This window comes from Falco cherrug, chromosome 1, assembly GCF_023634085.1.
Source record: "Falco cherrug isolate bFalChe1 chromosome 1, bFalChe1.pri, whole genome shotgun sequence".
Taxonomy (NCBI): Eukaryota; Metazoa; Chordata; class Aves; order Falconiformes; family Falconidae; genus Falco; species Falco cherrug.
The window spans coordinates 87,607,202-87,624,931 of NC_073697.1; the positions used below are offsets into that span (position 1 = coordinate 87,607,202).

At 36.1% G+C, this 17,730-nt stretch overlaps 1 protein-coding gene across 4 annotated transcripts in view; it reads left to right on the forward strand.

Moving 5' to 3' along the window:
• The window catches only part of TXNRD2 (thioredoxin reductase 2), a 94,452-nt gene that overhangs the window by 20,242 nt on the left and 56,480 nt on the right, over positions 1–17,730 (forward strand). Inside the window, exons 12-17 of one of the 4 annotated variants that reach the window (XM_055703991.1) lie at positions 1,575–1,711; positions 7,033–7,128; positions 7,389–7,481; positions 8,773–8,844; positions 10,651–10,748; positions 16,884–16,933. In XM_055703991.1, the coding sequence (XP_055559966.1) occupies positions 1,575–1,711; positions 7,033–7,128; positions 7,389–7,481; positions 8,773–8,844; positions 10,651–10,748; positions 16,884–16,890 (503 nt within the window). In that variant the 3' untranslated portion in view covers positions 16,891–16,933. Of the gene's footprint in view, positions 1–1,574; positions 1,712–7,032; positions 7,129–7,388; positions 7,482–8,772; positions 8,845–10,650; positions 10,749–12,962; positions 16,085–16,883; positions 16,934–17,730 lie in introns of those variants that run through there. The other 3 variants (XM_055703984.1, XM_055703999.1, XM_055704005.1) reach the window with 3 other exon arrangements.

Consider the following 17,730-nt stretch of genomic DNA (forward strand, 5'->3'; position numbering starts at 1 on the left):
GGAAGTTGTTTCACATCCGAGCCAAGATAAGGTCCTGGAGGTTTATTATTTTTGTTGCCTGATAGCATCAGGACTGGGGAGCAAGGGGCAGAGAAGGAACAGCAGATCAACATCCCATGGGGACAACAGAAGGGAAGACAGACAGATAGCCAAGTGCCGACAGCTTCAGTCAGTACTCCCAGAGGAAGTGTTGGTTTCACCAGATGAAATTAATACACAGAAGTCTTTACAGAGGCATTCAGATGTGACATTGTTTGAGGGGCCTGGCTATATGGCAGATGTATAAAGCAGTGAATCATATGTTTACATATAATTAGGTCTGTATTGACAGGCCAGGTTTTCCTTTTGTTTAATAATTTCCTACATTAACATCAAAGAGCTTGTTTTTATAATGAAAACACATTTCCCTTTTTTGCTTTGCTATAGCTCTGTATTAACATCAAACACAAAACCATGACTCACGCAAAGGAGACCTATATATGTAGATGGAGTTACATCCAAATTCATTTATAGCCTCTAAAAACAGTTGCAGTTTCCTTCATTTGGATATGTTCAGGTGATCTGTGTGTCCCTACAAATTTTGGGAGTACCTGATAATTTCACTATGCTTACTAACCTTCAAACGCATTTGAAAAATGGGATAGGAGTTAAGATTTCAATTTCTGGGCCAGGAATTGCTTTGTTAGATATTCTATAGAAAGCTCAGTGTAATATTATCAAGAATTCAGTGGTCTAAGTGGTAACTCTATGCAGAAAACACTACAAAAATACATATTTTAAAGATGATAAAATAAAAATTTTAAAGATATTTTAAAGATGAGATAATAAAATCATTGGAAGAGGAAGCTGTGATAAAATCCAGGCTTGGTAGAATTTGCTTCATTTGTTTTTAAACCCATTTAAAATAGTGTTTCTAAACTCCAGGAATAGTGTTTCTAAACTCTGCAGAAATAGCTCAAACACAGATTGAGCTAAATGTCTTGGCATTAAGGATTTGAGAACGAATTCAGTAAACTTTTTCATCCAAGCTGAGGGAACTAAAAAAGCTTTAAGGTAAGTGTACCAGATAACAAGAAAAGAGGACTTCAGGAATGCTAGACATTGAACAGCATTTTCAATAATTTTTGTCCTGAAGCGTGCACAACAGGCTGTTTGTTAGTATTGAATACTATTCAATTAATTTTTATTGGAAATTTTCAGTGTACAAGTTGCTTAGTTATTCTATGTATATTCATGCTACATTAGGAAACTGAATTCAGAATGTGTAATAAATATTAAACCACGGGGGTTTTGCACTTCTTGCAATGGATGTTGTCCTGCACATTTTTAAAGGATAACTTTCACTGAAATATTCTGAGTGAAGGCAGTAGTAACAGAGCTCCTTTCACAAAGAAATCCATATCCATACTTTCCACCCTTGCAGCTTTTCCAGTAAAAGTTTTGTTACATTTCTATATGGCCTATCAAAGAATAGGTTTCTTGGAAACCTACAGTGGAGTATGCTAGCTTCTTAAATTAACACTGCTGAAGTTTTCCAATAGTTCTTAATTTTTTATTTTTTTTTTTTGCTTAAGGCCGAGCCCCTGACACTGAGACTCTCAATTTGAAGACAGTTGGAGTGAAAACTAATTCTGAAACTGGAAAGATCATTGTTGATGCCAGTGAAGCTACTTCTGTTCCTCACATTTATGCAGTTGGAGACATAACAGAGGTACTGAGTCTACATAAACTATTTTACAATAACAGGAAGCCAACTTTGTTCCTGACTAATAAGTAGTCCCTAGATGTTGTCATGCACTAGCATATATCTTAGTGTTTTGCTCTTTTTCATTTTGCAAAGCTGTAGTGTTTATGCCAGCCACCTGGGTCAGTAATTTCCTTCACATGGATCTTGTTAAGTATCTCAGCATTAGAGATTATTACTGATGTTTATCAGGGAATGCATTATTGGTCAGAGGCTAATAATAACGTCTTTATCACTTCAGTTATCTTTCTAATAATGTTTTTATCACCTCAGACATATGACTTCATACTGCCTATGAATGCTGACTGAAAGCAGTTTTTACCTTCTGGAGTTAAATACACATAACTGGCAATGACCATGACAGGTTCTGTAATTAACCTCCAAAATACTAAAAATGAATTGAGACTAGTGACAAGACAGCATTTCTGCTCCCCCATGCAAAATGCTTCTGACAAAAGTATCTTCCTCTAGAATAAGAAAAAGTAATTGCTGCAAATATAAATACGTTTGATTTCTATTCATGATTTGTGAAAGATTATGCCAAGTAAACATGAGGTGTAGCTATTTGTTTGTTTGTTTTTTAAAGGAGGGGAAATTATAACTTAAGCAAAATAAACAAACCCAGAATTCTGTGATCTTTATCTAGTGCTATTGATAATCTACAGTCATCTATGATAAGAATGTCTTGTCCTGATCAAAGTGCACTCGGATACTTGCAACCCCTCAATTTTCAGTTTACAGAAGAACTCAAGACTATCTACTGTAAGTTAGGTATCTTCAAATTTGTTGTCTTCATAAAAAATAGTGTTTGTCTGGATTCTGAACTGTACAGTTGCAGGAGAATGTTTTCATCAGCTGCCTGCTGTTCCTGAAAAATCTGGGCCAGTATGTAGAATATAAAGGCTGGGCATTGCAAGACACAGAATTTTCTCACCTGTTCTTGAGCTTACTGAAATTGAGTACATGCATTCATATCAAGATTGGTTTTGATATAGTGAAGGCATCAGTTTTAAAAGTGGTAGATCTAAATACTGTAGCAATATTCAAACACCATATATAGTATAATTTGAGAGACCTTTAAAAGATTTCTCACTTTGCCATGTTTAAAATCTTTTACATGTCTCAAATTTATAAAACCTACGGGTGCTCCGAGTTTTTGAAGAGATGTAACAGGTTACATAATGTCTTGGGAACAGTCCAGTCCTGCAAATTTCTGACTGGACTCTGGAACTGCCAGAGACACTTAAATCTCATAAATCTGCTGACCATTCCTGACCTCTGCCCCTGTATGTAGACATGTGTTTCTTCCTGTCTGTCTCCATCTTCATGCGAATGACTTGCCATTTCCTTTTAAATGGTGTTAAAACTCTTTCCTGCTCAGCTATTTCACTGTTGTTGTTTTTTTTCTTACTCTCTGCAGCTTCTCTGTCCTGTCTAGTCACTCAGAGCTTTGGGATTATATACAGTTTCTCTCCTTTCTTCTCTCTTCACATACAGGTTCCCTCTGTACTTGACACTTCTTGCTCTAGGATATTTCCTGAAGTCATCTTCCTGCTCACAATGGCCTCATACACCTGCTTGTCCCTGATATATGCCTTGGTTTGGGCCTCCTGCTTTCCAAATGTGTCTTTTTAATTTCATTGAAGAAGCAGTTGTTAGAGGCAGTGCTGGCAGGGCCTTAGATTCTGTTGCTTATTTTGCTGCCAGTTTACAGTGTTATTTGGGCAAATAATTTCCTTTTGGGTGCTTCTTGTTTTCTGCCTTTTGAGGATTTAGTCAAGTAAGAAATAAAGTTGGAGGCAAGATGCTCTCTTCTTTACTACTCTGGATCTAGAAAATCAGGTCTTCATTTATTTGTCATTTTAATTTTGTTGTTAAAACCTGGATTTCCTTTTCCTGCTTTTGTCCTTATTAGTGCATGTTTTTGAACTAGACTTGTCCAATAGGCACTTCTACATGCGAGTGTTAAAAAAACCCCCACAGTTCCATACTGTATCCAGTGTACAATTGGTGAAAACCTGAACAGTTAAATCAGTGCTCTGTAGAAATATTCTCTTAAGGTTTTATCTTCATATGGACTCAATATAGGGAATTAAAGAAATCACAGTGTAGTACTCATGCATTTATAGAGTTTCAAGATAGAAGGAATTATTGCCATTATCTTACCCTAGTACAATGTGAGCCATGTATTTCCACTTGCTGAGCAATAAAGTTTATTTATTGGAATACTTAAATTAATTTGGTCTTTTTTAAAAAAAGCAGAATTAATTTAGGTAATAAATTTCATTGGCGTGGGAGCCAGCTGTGAAAGAAAGTAATGTGTTGGTGCACATCTCCAAGAATACACACAGAAGAATCAAATGCATCCTGCTAAGAACCACAAAGCTGTAGATCTTGGTGCGTGATAACTTCTAGATGAGACCTACCAAAAGAGCAGAGGAAGGGGAATCTTGTTTCCTACGAATGAGCATCAATGATCTGTAATATTGCTTATAATAATAAGATTATTTTTTTCCCCCTCCAGTGTTCCTGCTCAGGATTTCTCTTTGCTTTGCTTTCTCCCTGTCAGAGTCTTTTTGCTGCCATAAAATGCTATTGCTCATATCTTTGCAAGTAGTTCTCAAGTCTCCTCCTCCCTCCTTTACCATGCCATACTGAATATACACTGAATTGTTACCAAATAGTAAGAACTACTCTTTAATTCAGTGCCCTAGCTGGAAGGGGAATGAGAGTGGGGAATGGCAGGTTTCCTGATATGCTCAGAATAACTTTTCATTTGGGAGTCGTACCCAGCTGGCACAAATGGGAAACTATGTGTGCGTGAGTGTCTTGTTGCACCCTTGTATGGCAAACAGAATCCTAATGTTATCCAAGCTGTTCATTTGGAGAAAAGGTGGGGAAATAAACTTTCTGGAGGTCAGTCTGTTTGTCTGCCCTCAAGTAAAAGTTTTTCAAGGTTTGGCAAAATACTGTTTTCAAAAACAGGTGAAATTTCATTTAGGCTTTTTCATCTTCTGTAATCAGGATGAGGAAGATCAAGCTGGAGTTTTAGTTTGATCCCCCACACACACACACTGGTGCAAACTCTGTTAAAATTCTTCCTGCAGTGGTATCCACGTTGAAAAGCATGGCACACACTATAAAGAAGTTCTCTCAGAAGGAGGTTTATCATGTGATCGTGCCACTATACATCTGTCATATTTCAAAGGGTGTTATAACAAAGATTTGTAGAGAAGGTGGAATGTACAGTATGTTGCTTTGAATAGAAGTGAGACCAAAAAGAGTTGTGTTATTACTTCAAAGCTTTTTAAACTCTCTTAGGAGCTATCTCGTTTAAATGTATAATACATTGGAGGATTCTTATGAACAATTCGTATCCATAATAATCAGCTGAGTAGTTCTACACATGACTGCAAAGTGAATGTTCATTTCAAATATTTACCAAGGAAGGTCTTTAAGTCATTGTTTATGAGAAATTGTGCTTTATCTGCATGGATGTTTTAGTAATTAGTTGGGTTTTATGGAATGCATGGCAGTGCTTTCACAATTTTATCTCTCGTTCCAATCTTCTATTCATTTCTGGAATGCCAAAACAACATCTGTATTTCCTGCAGCAGAAATGATTGACAGCCACGTTTCAGGCAAATGTGTATAAGAAAAAACAAATGGCAAATTTAATCTGGTAAATGACATTTACAGACTTGAAAGTCAAAATGCTGGATTTGAAAAACCGTGACTTGATGGATCTTAGTGGGGGAAAAGGGATAGACTTGCAGTTTTGTGATTTGTCATGAACTCTGGTGAAAAATAGGTTAGTATTCATCAACAATTAGAATTGTAGATTCTGTTATCAGGTGAAACATAATGTTTCAGTTTTGATTTTTTTGCAATGGAAATTTTAACTTAAGTGGTTATTAGTACAGATAAAAGCATAAATGCATATTAATGTGCACATAATTGATATGGTATGTGTACTGAAGTAAATGGTGGCTGTTACCATGTACAGAATCTATCTAGCAACATATAGAAAAGATAAGCTGGGAAAAAGGAATGGATTCCAGGAAATGCTAAAAACCCTTAGGATAATGAAAAAAAGTTTCATTTGTTTGAATGTGTGTGGTGAGGATTCCTTATTTTATTTGCTGCTGAAAACTGTTTTTAAGGGCTTATTGGATGGCTGCCTCTAAGTGGGGCTCTGCAGGAGTGTGACAAGTGTTGTATCTGGATAGGACCTGTATGAATTAGAACTTCACACATTTTATAAAAGATTCTGTGTTGTCCCTCAAAGGTGTTTCTCAGTTACAGGTTTCTTGTGTCTCCACATTCCTTCTAGATTTGTTACCTCTCTCCTTATCTCAGACAAGCATCTTGATGATATGTCTTGAATGAACTCTTAAATAATACTTTTACTAGATCTATGAAGTTTGTTAGATCTTATGAACTTACATGGACTGTTCTTCCTCAGACTTCAAAAAATTCCTTTGAAAATGCCTCACTTAAATTTGCAAAACCTTCCAGCACCCTTAAAAGTAGCACTGGGGTTCTGATGCTCCAGTGGTATTGCGCCAGCACTCAAAATTAGGGTTCTGGCACACTGCATAGTCCTGTTTGGATATGAAAAGTACCCGGGATGCATGGCGTGAACTAGAACATGTCCTGATCATATCCTGCTATCATTCCTTTTCTCATTTGCAGGAAGTTAGCATTTGCCAATAGCAATCCTTTTCAAGCCCCTCTCTAATACCAGAGCCTGAGATTAGGACCAACTCAACCTACAGGTTGCAGTGCTAGCAAAATAGTGTTCCAATTCTCTGATCCAGGACCAACATAGGAAATCAGTAATAGTGCTACAAACAGCTAAGTTTTGTGCCTGTGTTCTGTAAAAATGAGACAGACAACTTTTTTTAAAAAGGTCTGATGTTATAAAAATACTGTTGCTTTGTATTAGGCTTTTTCTGCTTTAAAAAGACCATTAAAAAATTTCTTAATGGCTTACTATGGAAAGAAAGGGGGAAATGAATGGTTAGCATGTGAATATCCTCTGCTTTTCAAGAGTGCTATAAGGTTTTGACACATTCATTGCATGTGTTCCCCTGCATTAAGACAGATACTAAACTCAGAGACTTAAAAGCATGTTTAGACAGAAATTATTACTGACTTTTCTCTTTGGAGCCCTGGCTACTAGACTGGAATTCCAAAGATTTGGCCTTCCTCTGACCATTGTCCCAGGAGATATCCTTGGATGCTACTTCTCTCTGTTAAAACAAAGCTTTGTGCTCTCTTCTTAGGGCCGTCCTGAATTAACACCCACAGCAATAGCTGCAGGAAAACTGCTGGCTCAGCGTCTTTTTGGCCAGTCTTCAGAACTGATGGACTATGACAATGTGAGTTGTTTTTTTTTTCAATAATAAAACCCAAATCTTACACTCTTCCCCTTCCCTAGCCCCCCCCCCCCCCCCCCCCCCCCCCTTAAGAATTTTAAAAGGAATTGCATTTTGTCATCTGGAATCCATCTTTGACAGTAGCCAAAGTAGATGTGTGTGACAGAGTTACACTTCTCAGTCATGCGAAAGTCTACCCTGTATCTGCCATGCAGCTGTTTCATATGGTTCAACAGTAACACTTTCTGTCTTCTCGCAAACAGGTACCTACTACAGTTTTCACTCCCTTGGAATATGGTTGTGTTGGACTGTCGGAAGAAGCAGCTGTGCAATGTTATGGATCAGGTAATATTGAGGTATGAAAACATTTTTGATTTTATAGTTAATGTCAGAGTTGCACTATGAAAAGACAGAAGTTTCACTGTTGAGTCAGGCAAAATTTTTGGTCCCCAAACTGCTATGTTTGCAGTTAGGGAGTTGGTGTCTTCAGAAAAGCTCAGGACTTCAAACGTGTTGCAGCAGGTCACAATGGAAACTGTTACCAAGTGGGCTTAAAATTATTGATAGGGTGTGACAGTTTTAGACTAGCTGCCATTTTAGTAAGTTATAGTGTGCAGCATCACCATATAGTGATTACGTTCCTTCTAATTATCAGAATTGCTGCTCATATTCTTTAGTCTAAAGTTTTAGGATGTCCCCAGAAAGAGTCACAAAAGCTGCTAAGTGTCTTTGTGGCTAAAAAGTCTTGATATAATATGCCTGGGCATTGCATATTGAGGAAGAAATCTGTTATGGCATATGTTCACACTCAGCCTGCCGATATGAGGAATGAGATTAAGGCACTCATGGTGAAGAAATTCACAATCACTCTATAATAAGACAAAATCAAACAAGTTACCCTTGAAAAAGTATGTTGTGTTACCTTTATTCACTCTTCAAAAAGACTGTCAGCATATGACTTGGTAAGCTATGGAAATATAAAATGCAATATTTCACTTCATGTCCAGTCAGTTATTAGTTTTGTCTCTTACGATTCTGAAATAGTTTATACTTCGGAAATTGTCCCAGAACTATTATCTTGGGTTTCTGGATGCTAGTGCCATCTAGAATGATATAAATTACTGTAAAACAATTGTTCTCATCTGATTAAGGCAGACAATTGTGTGTGTGTGTCATAAGATGCTGATGTTATGTATGTATTGGAGAGTGAGTTCATCTGATGGATTTAGCTTGGAGCCCCAGGCAAAATCATTAATGAAAAAATAGGCATTTACTATTAAGAATGCAAAAATTGCAGTTTGGGTTGTCTTGTGGTATAAATTTTTATAGATATGAAAAGCCTCTTGGATCTCATTATTTTTGGTAAACAAGGGAGAAGCTTAAATAAACAAAACATTTTTAATTAGGTGTACTGGTTTAAGTAACATGATTATGTGTGATTTTTTTCAGATTTTTTTAAATCAAATGCTTCATCAAGAAAGGCTTGTGTTAAACTCTTACGGTGCTTTCTATATTGTTCTTGAAAACAATGAACAGGTTTTTTCTACAACATTATGAATACGTATTAATAGTAATCATGATAATACTAAATAGCAAGTTTTGACATAATAGTACTCTAACGCAAAATGTTTTTGTTTTCTCTACCAGGTATACCATGCATATTATAAACCTTTAGAGTTTACAGTGGCTGAAAGAGATGCAAATCAATGCTATATGAAAGTGAGTGTTGTGAGCTTTTTAACTTGCTTTTAACTTAAAACAAGAGATATGGTACAGCCAGCTTTAAGGAAGACTGTTTGACAAAAAACCCTCTGAAGATGGATGAGAGATTTTCTTGGTGACAGCCTGTTTCTCTAGTGTAACTTCAAATGTTTATTATTCATTACATATCCCATTGCATCTTGAAATTGCTGTACAGATATTAGCATTTTTCAGAGCTGACATTCTGCTGATTGAAACCATCTTTGAACTGCTCTTAAGGTCCTAAGAAATATTCCAAATTCTATAAAGATTAATCTCTGCTTCCCGCACCAAAGTTTTTAACTACTTATATGTAATATCTGAGTTGCTGTCTCTTGGGTAAAGTATGCTACCTTCAAAAAGATGAAGCATAAGGCTTACAAAACTAGAGTAACTATTCAGTCTTACTCATGAAAACAAAACCCTCTTGGCTTAGACCAAAGTGTTGGACTTGAAATGTGTCTTCTCCTAGAGCAATCCAGTTGCTTCAGTGTTGAAAAGGTTTTTGATGCACTTGCCCATAGTAGAGGACCTTAGATAAGGTGTAGTGTTTGTAGAACGTATTACAGTTCTCTTTTTTATTTTTCTTTTCCCCTCGGTATCAAGGAACAATCTGTTTTGAATAAATTAGCAACCTCTGTAGGTCCATCAAGGTTGTTATTATTGTGTTGTATAAGGAATATCCCTTGTCAATAGTTGCAACCAGTTTTTCTAACTGTATTTTGTCACAACTGATTTGTGTTACGTGCCTTAGTAGCTTGCATTTCTGTCTCAAGTACCAGTGCAACTAGGATGATGCTGCTACTTTGTAGCTATTCCCTTTAAATTATGTCAATGAAAGTAAATATTTGAGGGTAAAGTAGTAATACCATAGTAGTTGTTACATGATATTGAATATAATCCTTACTAAACTCCCAAAACACATGAAAAAGCATTAAATATTGAGAGGTTTTAAAGAAAAAACCCTCTTGCAATAGAGTTTGAAACTCCAAAGTTTTAAGTACCACATCAGGATTGCTGCTGTTCTTGGGATTCCTAAGGAAAGAATCCAAGCCTTTACTGAATAGGAGAACCTATTAGATTAGTGATGATTTAATGCTTGATGGGAGGACAAAGGGAGAGACTGACTTTCTTTTCATAATTATAAAGATGGTGTCCTTAAAAGAACCAAAAAGTTTTCATTAAGGTCTCTAATAAAAGGTAAGTGTGCAGTGACTCAGGCCCTCACAGATACTTATTAACTTCATCTTTGGCTGCTTCTAAGGCTTGACTCCTTTTCGGGTTATGGGGCTGATGTGGTAAATGTATCTCACCCGACATGCTGCTGTGTTTACTGACTGAATCACAAAGCCACAAAATATCCTTGGTAGCAGTCATTGTTGGAAATACAGCTGGTTAACTGCTGGGAATAACTGCACAGGCTTGGAGAACTGCTAAGGTGGCCATTCAGTGTCAAAATAACACCAGTGTGGTTGCTAGGCTACAGGAGGTATTTTGAGGATTTCATACAATTGACAAACAACAAAGTATCCTATTTACCAAAAATTATCATTGTCAGTGGTTCCTTGAAGTCCAGTAATGAAGCTTCGATTCAGGAAAGTGCTTAAGGGCAAGCATAAGACCTTATTGAAGTCAGTAAAACTTAAGCAAGTGCGTAAGTTCTTGGCATATTGGGAATAAACAGCTGAACTAGGGTCTTGGGGTGCTTCAGTTTCATTCAGTTCACTTCATGTCTTATCTTTAAATGTTCTAAGAAAAGATCTCTATGTAATGTATTGTTTTCAGATGGTGTGCTTACGAGAGAGAGACCAACGAATACTTGGCCTTCATTTCATTGGACCAAATGCAGGCGAAGTTATTCAAGGATTTGCTCTTGGAATCAAGTAAGTACAAAAGAATGTCTCTAGCTTCTAAAGCCTGCTTTTTAAGTTATTGTAAGATTATAAAAGATAGCTGCCTAGTTTTGGCAACACTATAAAGAATCCATGCTTTTTGTTACTTTTATGTAGTATTGCACATATTTCCACTAAAAATACTGCAGTTCTTCATTAAGATGTACTGGATTTAGTTACTGTAATACTGGATATAGTTAAGGAATAAGTGAGGAAAATATATTGTTGGCTTGATATAGTTAAAGCAAAAAATGAAATGCTGCATTAACTTTAGTAATGTTAGGTTTTTTCAGAGTGTGGCTTCTTTTGCATTCTGTGCACAGGATAGGAAATCATACAGTTTTGCAAGTAACTATTTAAAAAGTGTACTTGTGCTTTTCATTACAACTTTTCTCTACACCTGTCAAGCATTACCTTTCCTAATCTCATCTTTAAATGTGCACAGCCATTGCTCCTCAAAAGCTTAGCAAGGACTTCAATGAATTTTTATATTTCTGGGGTATAAGCTAACCATAATATGATAAAGTAAGAAAGAAACCTCTGTAGGATGATGGGAGAGGGGAGGTACTTTTTGTCTGGAGCTATCTGATCATTGCAATAACTTACCCAAGTAGGTGAACCTTTGTAGTCTGATCTTGTGTAAGATTTTTTTCAAATATTTATATAGAAGTCCTCCCTTGGAAGGAATAAGGAATAATTCTGGGTCTTCTCTGGTTAAATGGAGAATTCCTGCTATGCCTCTTGTGTGCTATAATTATTTCTTAGTTGGTTTTCCATTTCCCTTCTTATTGCTGATTCACATCTTCAGAAATGTTGATTCGTGTATTTACATTACTAAATTACGGTTCTTAACTTGTCTTTGAAGAAAGTAGGCTGGTACACAAGAAATCACCCCCGGTTTTAGTGTTAGTTCATTTTCCTATCATCATCGTTTTATTGCAGCTTTAGTCTTAGATTTGTGAGTGACTAGCATAAATGAAAAGCAGAAAGGATTAAGAAGGCGGGACCGCAAGTATCATGTGAGGAATATCTTGGAAATCACTGATTGCAGTGTACCCTCAGTACACGTTTTCAACATGTGTTTGTAGTCCATTAATTGCCAGTGGTATAGATTCTAGAACTACATTTTTAGGATGTCATTGTTTTGAAGTTTTATCCAAAATAACCAGTGAAAAGGAAGCACATGAAACTGGAGTGCTTTTCTGCCTTGCCTGAGGGAAATTAAAACTTTAGCCACAGTGAGAGGTATTCAGCAGGTCAGATTCTTGTATTGGTTTCTATTGTATTTCACAAATCCAGAGCTTTCAATGTGGAACACCCGCTGTAAAAGCTGCTGCTCTCCTTTGTCAAATAATAGGTCTTACTTCAGGCTCACCAAAGGATGATTTTCCATCTTCCCTTCCCACTTAGTACTCCAGTAACATCTTCTGCTCAGCAATGACTTTTTGCTTGGTGCATTTTTTGGATGTAGGTGGGGACACCAGGAGACATCTATGGCTCTCTTCCCTGTATTTTATAGAGGGAGAGAACATTATTCCATAAAGAGCTTGAAACAAGTCTTGAATTCAGGGCCATTTCAGCTATTCTTACAACATGACCTGCCAGGAATAGCAGCTCAAAGGAAAGTCATCAAGTCTAAGAATGTTATTGAACAACTAAAGGAATTAAGCAAGTGGAATTTTAACTCAAGGGGGTTTTGGTGGTTTGTTTTTCTGTTTTTTCAAATGAGAGACTTTTTCCTCCTGCTTATAGCATTGATCATTTCAGTGTAAGCACCAGACTTTCTCTAAGATCATGGAAGAATATTCTGGTATTGCTTCCTTCAGTAGATCCTTTCCAGCAGTCCTAATTAAGATTTTCTTCCTCTGAATATGTGTGTGTTTTTCCATCTGGAGTCAAGGTTAGTGAAACACATGTATGCACAAGAAAAGCTGAAGGCTGCAGTTTTGTCATATGTTTTTGCCATAGGCTCAGTTGTGAGTTGGGGTAAATTGCTTAATTATCTCTGTGTTGACTCTTATGACAATTCTTCCGTAACTAACAGTGTTGTGAAGTTAGACATTTAAATGATGTTGTTTAAGTGCCTGAGAAAAATTGACAGCATTGTTAGGAGAAGAAATGCAAGGCCTCTACCTGATAAAGTGGACAAGAACAGAATTACTTTGATGTTTTAGGACTTTTTTTTTTTTTTTTTTTTTGGTGTAGATGTGGTGCTACGTATCCTCAACTAATGAAGACAATTGGCATTCACCCTACCTGTGCTGAAGAAATTACCAAACTGCACATTACAAAACGTTCTGGCTTGGATGCAACAGTCACAGGCTGCTGAGGTTAAATACCATCCCTGGAAAGAAGGAAAAAAAGCACAAAATGTATTTGTAAAGAAAAGGGGCACTTAGAGCTGAAACAGCTTTAACGGTTCAAGTTCCAGGAATCTTGTTCTTGTTCTCCCTGTAGATGGCTTTTCTCACAGCCAGACAAAGAAATTGTGGTTGCACCATCACAGTTCTAAAACCAATGCAGTCCTGCTGTAACAAATCTCTCTCTTTCAAAATGCCTATAATTCTCTGGCTGGGAGCTAGAGAATAATCAGTTTATATAGAGATAACTGAAGCCAGCAACATCTGAGGCCATCTACAAATTAAACAGTTGTCATTTGAGTTTCTCCATTGGCATGACTGACTGCCAACAGAAGTATCTCACATAATGCCCACACGGATGCTAGGAGTGGACAGGGCCTCCCTTAAGAGTTTTGCTGATGATACTTTCTCCTAAGTGCTTGGATAGCTCATCACCTGATTCTAATCTTGAACACTGAGACTGTACTCACTAGTAGAAACAAGTTCCCAGAGTGTGTAACAATGGCTAAACAGTCATCTTTGATTTTTTTTTTCTTTAAGATACAATGTGTACAGGAATTTAATAGAAAATTATTTATTACTGAAGCTGTGCTGCTACTGGATGAATCCCAATGGATTAATCAGTGGCAGCTTGGTCATAACATAGTGATGGCTAAGAATGAATGAGCTCAGAGGTGCTAAAGAAAGAGCTGAATTTTATGGTGACTTCTCTGCCTACTCTTGACATTTTTAATTCAGTTCAATTCAAAATAAATTGACACATCTCACAAATTGCTGCTTGCTCACCATATATTAAGCAACGCTGACAAGTAGAATCAAACCCACTAATAATCCAACTCATGCAGCATTTTGTGTTTTATAGAATGCGGAAATCTAGCTGACACAATGATAGATTTTGTTGGTTTGGTTTTAAGATTTTTCTCACTGATGAGCTGGATACTACATCTGAATGGATTTAGGTCTGACTTTAATAAAACATATTACTGAAGGGAACTATATTAAACAGCTATCTAGAAAAGAAACGGTCCTGCTCAGAACAAAGATAGAAAATAATTATCTGCAATTATTTTTTTTTCATATTGGCCAGAGTAAGAAAGCCTTAATCTGTTGCAAATCTCTGCTTATATTCCTGCTGTCCAGAAGGGGGAGATGCTGGCTAATTTGTGGCAATAAAGAAACAAACCTGACAGTGATGCCGTCCTCTTTTGCAGAACCCTGTTAAATAGGTAACCTGACAAAGGCAAACACAAACTCCACTGAATATCAATCCGAGTTGTCAACATAGTTGCATACTGTACCCTTTACAGTAGAATAGTGAGTACATGTAGGAAAAGAAGAGATCAACTTGAGGCGAAACAAAATGTATCCTTTTTGCAGTTAATTTTTAGCAGTGGTTTTGTGTCTGCAACTTGATATTTTCATAGCTGTCCTGCTGGTTCCATAGTATGGGAGAATAGTCTGATGACCATTTATATATGTCTTTGCTGGTTTTAATTTGATTGTTATTTCACTGCTGCAGCATGCAACACAGACAAATGGTTGATTTATTTCAAGTGTGAAATCTTTTTTACCACAAGAATTGTACCTCTTGGGGAAACTATTAGAAGGAATTTCTGATCGCTTTTTGTCTAAGTATGAGGTAATAACTTTTATCACATCTCATTGATATTGGAATACTTCATTTTCAAAGATTTGTTTTTACTTAAACAACAACAAAGGAAATCTTAAATGCTTTCTTTAACAAGTTTTCAATTTTGGTCTGTATTTTTGGTCCATAAAACAGGAAGGAGTGATACAGTTTGACTGCAAGTGGCATTCCCTATCAGATCTGCTGATGCCCATTCATAAGCTGTAGTTGAAATTAAATACTTTGAGTGGAAGTGTTACTTGAAACACTGCCTGAATATTGCAACTGCCTTTAGGAAAAAAAATATGAAAACGTTATATCTGTATATAAATGTGTGCATTCCTGCACATTCAGAAGTTCCTGTTTCTTTTAATAAACATCTTATAAGTATGATACAGCCAAAAACCCTACTAGATTCCCCCAGCTGTTTACAAAAATAAGAGTTCGTAGTAAATTATGGGGTTTTTGTAATGTTTTACTTACTATTTCAAAACATTGAGATACTGAGTGTCTCGATCTACAGAGATTTTGTTGTGAGAATCATCCCACATCTGACTAAACTGTGATGTGTATGCATACAAGAATTTTTTTTTAACCTAGTGATTACCTATTATAGTTCCTTTTGTACCCATAAATGAAAACACTGGTGTTTAGCCACGTGAAAATTGCTTCTCTTCTCTGTCCTACCAGTGTATCCACCAGACTGAGTTGTCTGCCCTTACAGACAAATCAATGGAAAGATGAGCTAATTTCATTCATCATAAAGTTCAAAATCATGAGTTAGGACAACAAGTAAAGAGATCTCAAGGAAACGTGTCCTCAGTGTGTAAGGGGTGTGAAAGTAAGGTATGTTGTCATTCTCGGAAGTAATAGAACTCTTTTGGTTTTAGAATTGCTGACTGGACTGCATGAAAATTGATCCTGTATCTTGAACAGCAGCCTAATTCTGTTCCTTGTTTAGTGGAAAATATTGTTGCCTCCTGAAGTAAAATTGAACATACATTCACACCTGTATAATGCTAATGTCAGAATACGACAACTACAATGATTGTGCTTTTTTTCCTGAAGGATTTCCCAGGGATGGTCCTTAAGAATTGTTTTTAAAAGCCTGACTAAGGTCAACTGATATGACTGATGTACGCTGATTATATGTGAAAATGTAAAAATATAAAAAATATTTAGTCAGGCTTCTTCTCAGGATGCCAGCTGATGAGGGCTAGTTTGTCAAACCACACCATGGTGCAAACAAGTCTGAGCATTGCTGGGTCCCTCATATGTATGATCCTAATATTTATTGTGTTGTGAATTAATGAATTAATAAAGACTTTTTTCCTAGTAAATGTTTGATTGTATCTGTTTAATTTTGTACATATGACTTCTGCTTAGAAAAGATTTCTTTTTTGATCTTAGCGCTGTTTTTCTTGGTTGAGGTATGTGTTAAAGAAATGCAGAAGTAGACAGACTCAGAACTTTTAATAAGGAAATGTTGATACTTCTCTGTCTCTGATGTGTAAACAGAATAGCCATGGAGATTATTCCAGGTTGGATGACCTTCTTATTTTAAATGTAAGTTAAGAGAACCTCTAGACTTGGTAAGTATGGTTTCAAATACTCCCCTGTTTATTCCAGCTAATGAGGTCTAACGAGTATTTTCACAGTCCATGTGTGTTATTATGCTTCTTGAAGAGTAAACTCCCTTCATAATCAGATAATAATAATCAGAATATTATACAGGGCTAAAATATTCAACATTAGCTGTTCACTTTGTATTTTAAACTAGAACATGTTGTGGAAAAAAAATGTACTGCAGCAAAGTCAATAGTAGCTATGGGTACAGCTAGGTAAAAATGTTGGAAAATTAATTAGGAAATGATTAGCAAAGTATTTGAAAACTGAGAAACTTATTTGTCAGAAAATAAAGGGACTACACTGTTCAAATTCATCTCAATTTTCTTGTATTTCTTTAAATCCACTTAATTTGATGAAAAGTTCCATTAAGTTGGGTGATGCTGAGCTGCTGAAACAGACTAGTTTAATATTACCTCAGTATATTCCCTGGATTTGATGCTGAGAAGGAATATTGACTTTATTTAAAGGCATTTTTAATCTGTTTTAATTTCCTGGAATATTCCATTGCAGGTTCTAACTAATTAGGATAGCTAGGAACAGCGGCTAAAAAAAGGGATGAGGTAAGCATAGTTCTTGATATATTTTTTTCTCCTTATTTTCTTATACCACTTAATCCTGAAGCAAACAGGAATAGCAGACCAGCATATAGACGATAATCTTTATAAATTAGGAATTGAATATACTGCATTATTTATATTATACTTAATAATATCTTGTTCTCAGTTCTGAGGAATTGTGTACAATTAAGTTTTGCCTTTTCCCATTTATACATGCACTGTATGTCATTGTACCTACTGGAAAATGTTTCTGCAGTTTAGATTGTTCCAGACCAGGAGCTGGAAAAGATATTTCAGTACAGCAGATACACTTTTTTTTTTTTTTCCCTAGCATAGTTATTCTGATAAAAACATAGATGCCATAGTGCAATGTATTTCTAACCAAAACAGTTGCACGTTGTACAGACTTTTAAGTTTGAAGGCTTCTTTTCAGAGACTCATGCCTATCCAACGAAGTAGGCAATTTTGTGCCTGTATAAATTGCCATTTGTCTAAATCCCAGGGAAATCAATGTACTCAAAGTTAATGTTAACCATTATTTCATTGGGATGCAAGTATGTGTCTTAAGTGCTTTGTTAAAGGGAAATCAATATAAGCATATGCCAAAATGTCTTTCGTTATTACAGTTGGGGAACAGACTGCAATTATGATTCAAAACATAAAAGGTACAATAGACATCTATGATTAGGCAATGAAATATGCCTTTAATAAGCATAGTGCAGACAGTTTGTTTTGCAATAAGTAAACTTGTATAAAATTCATTGACTTTTTCATTCTTTCAGATATGTGTGCTCTCTTTT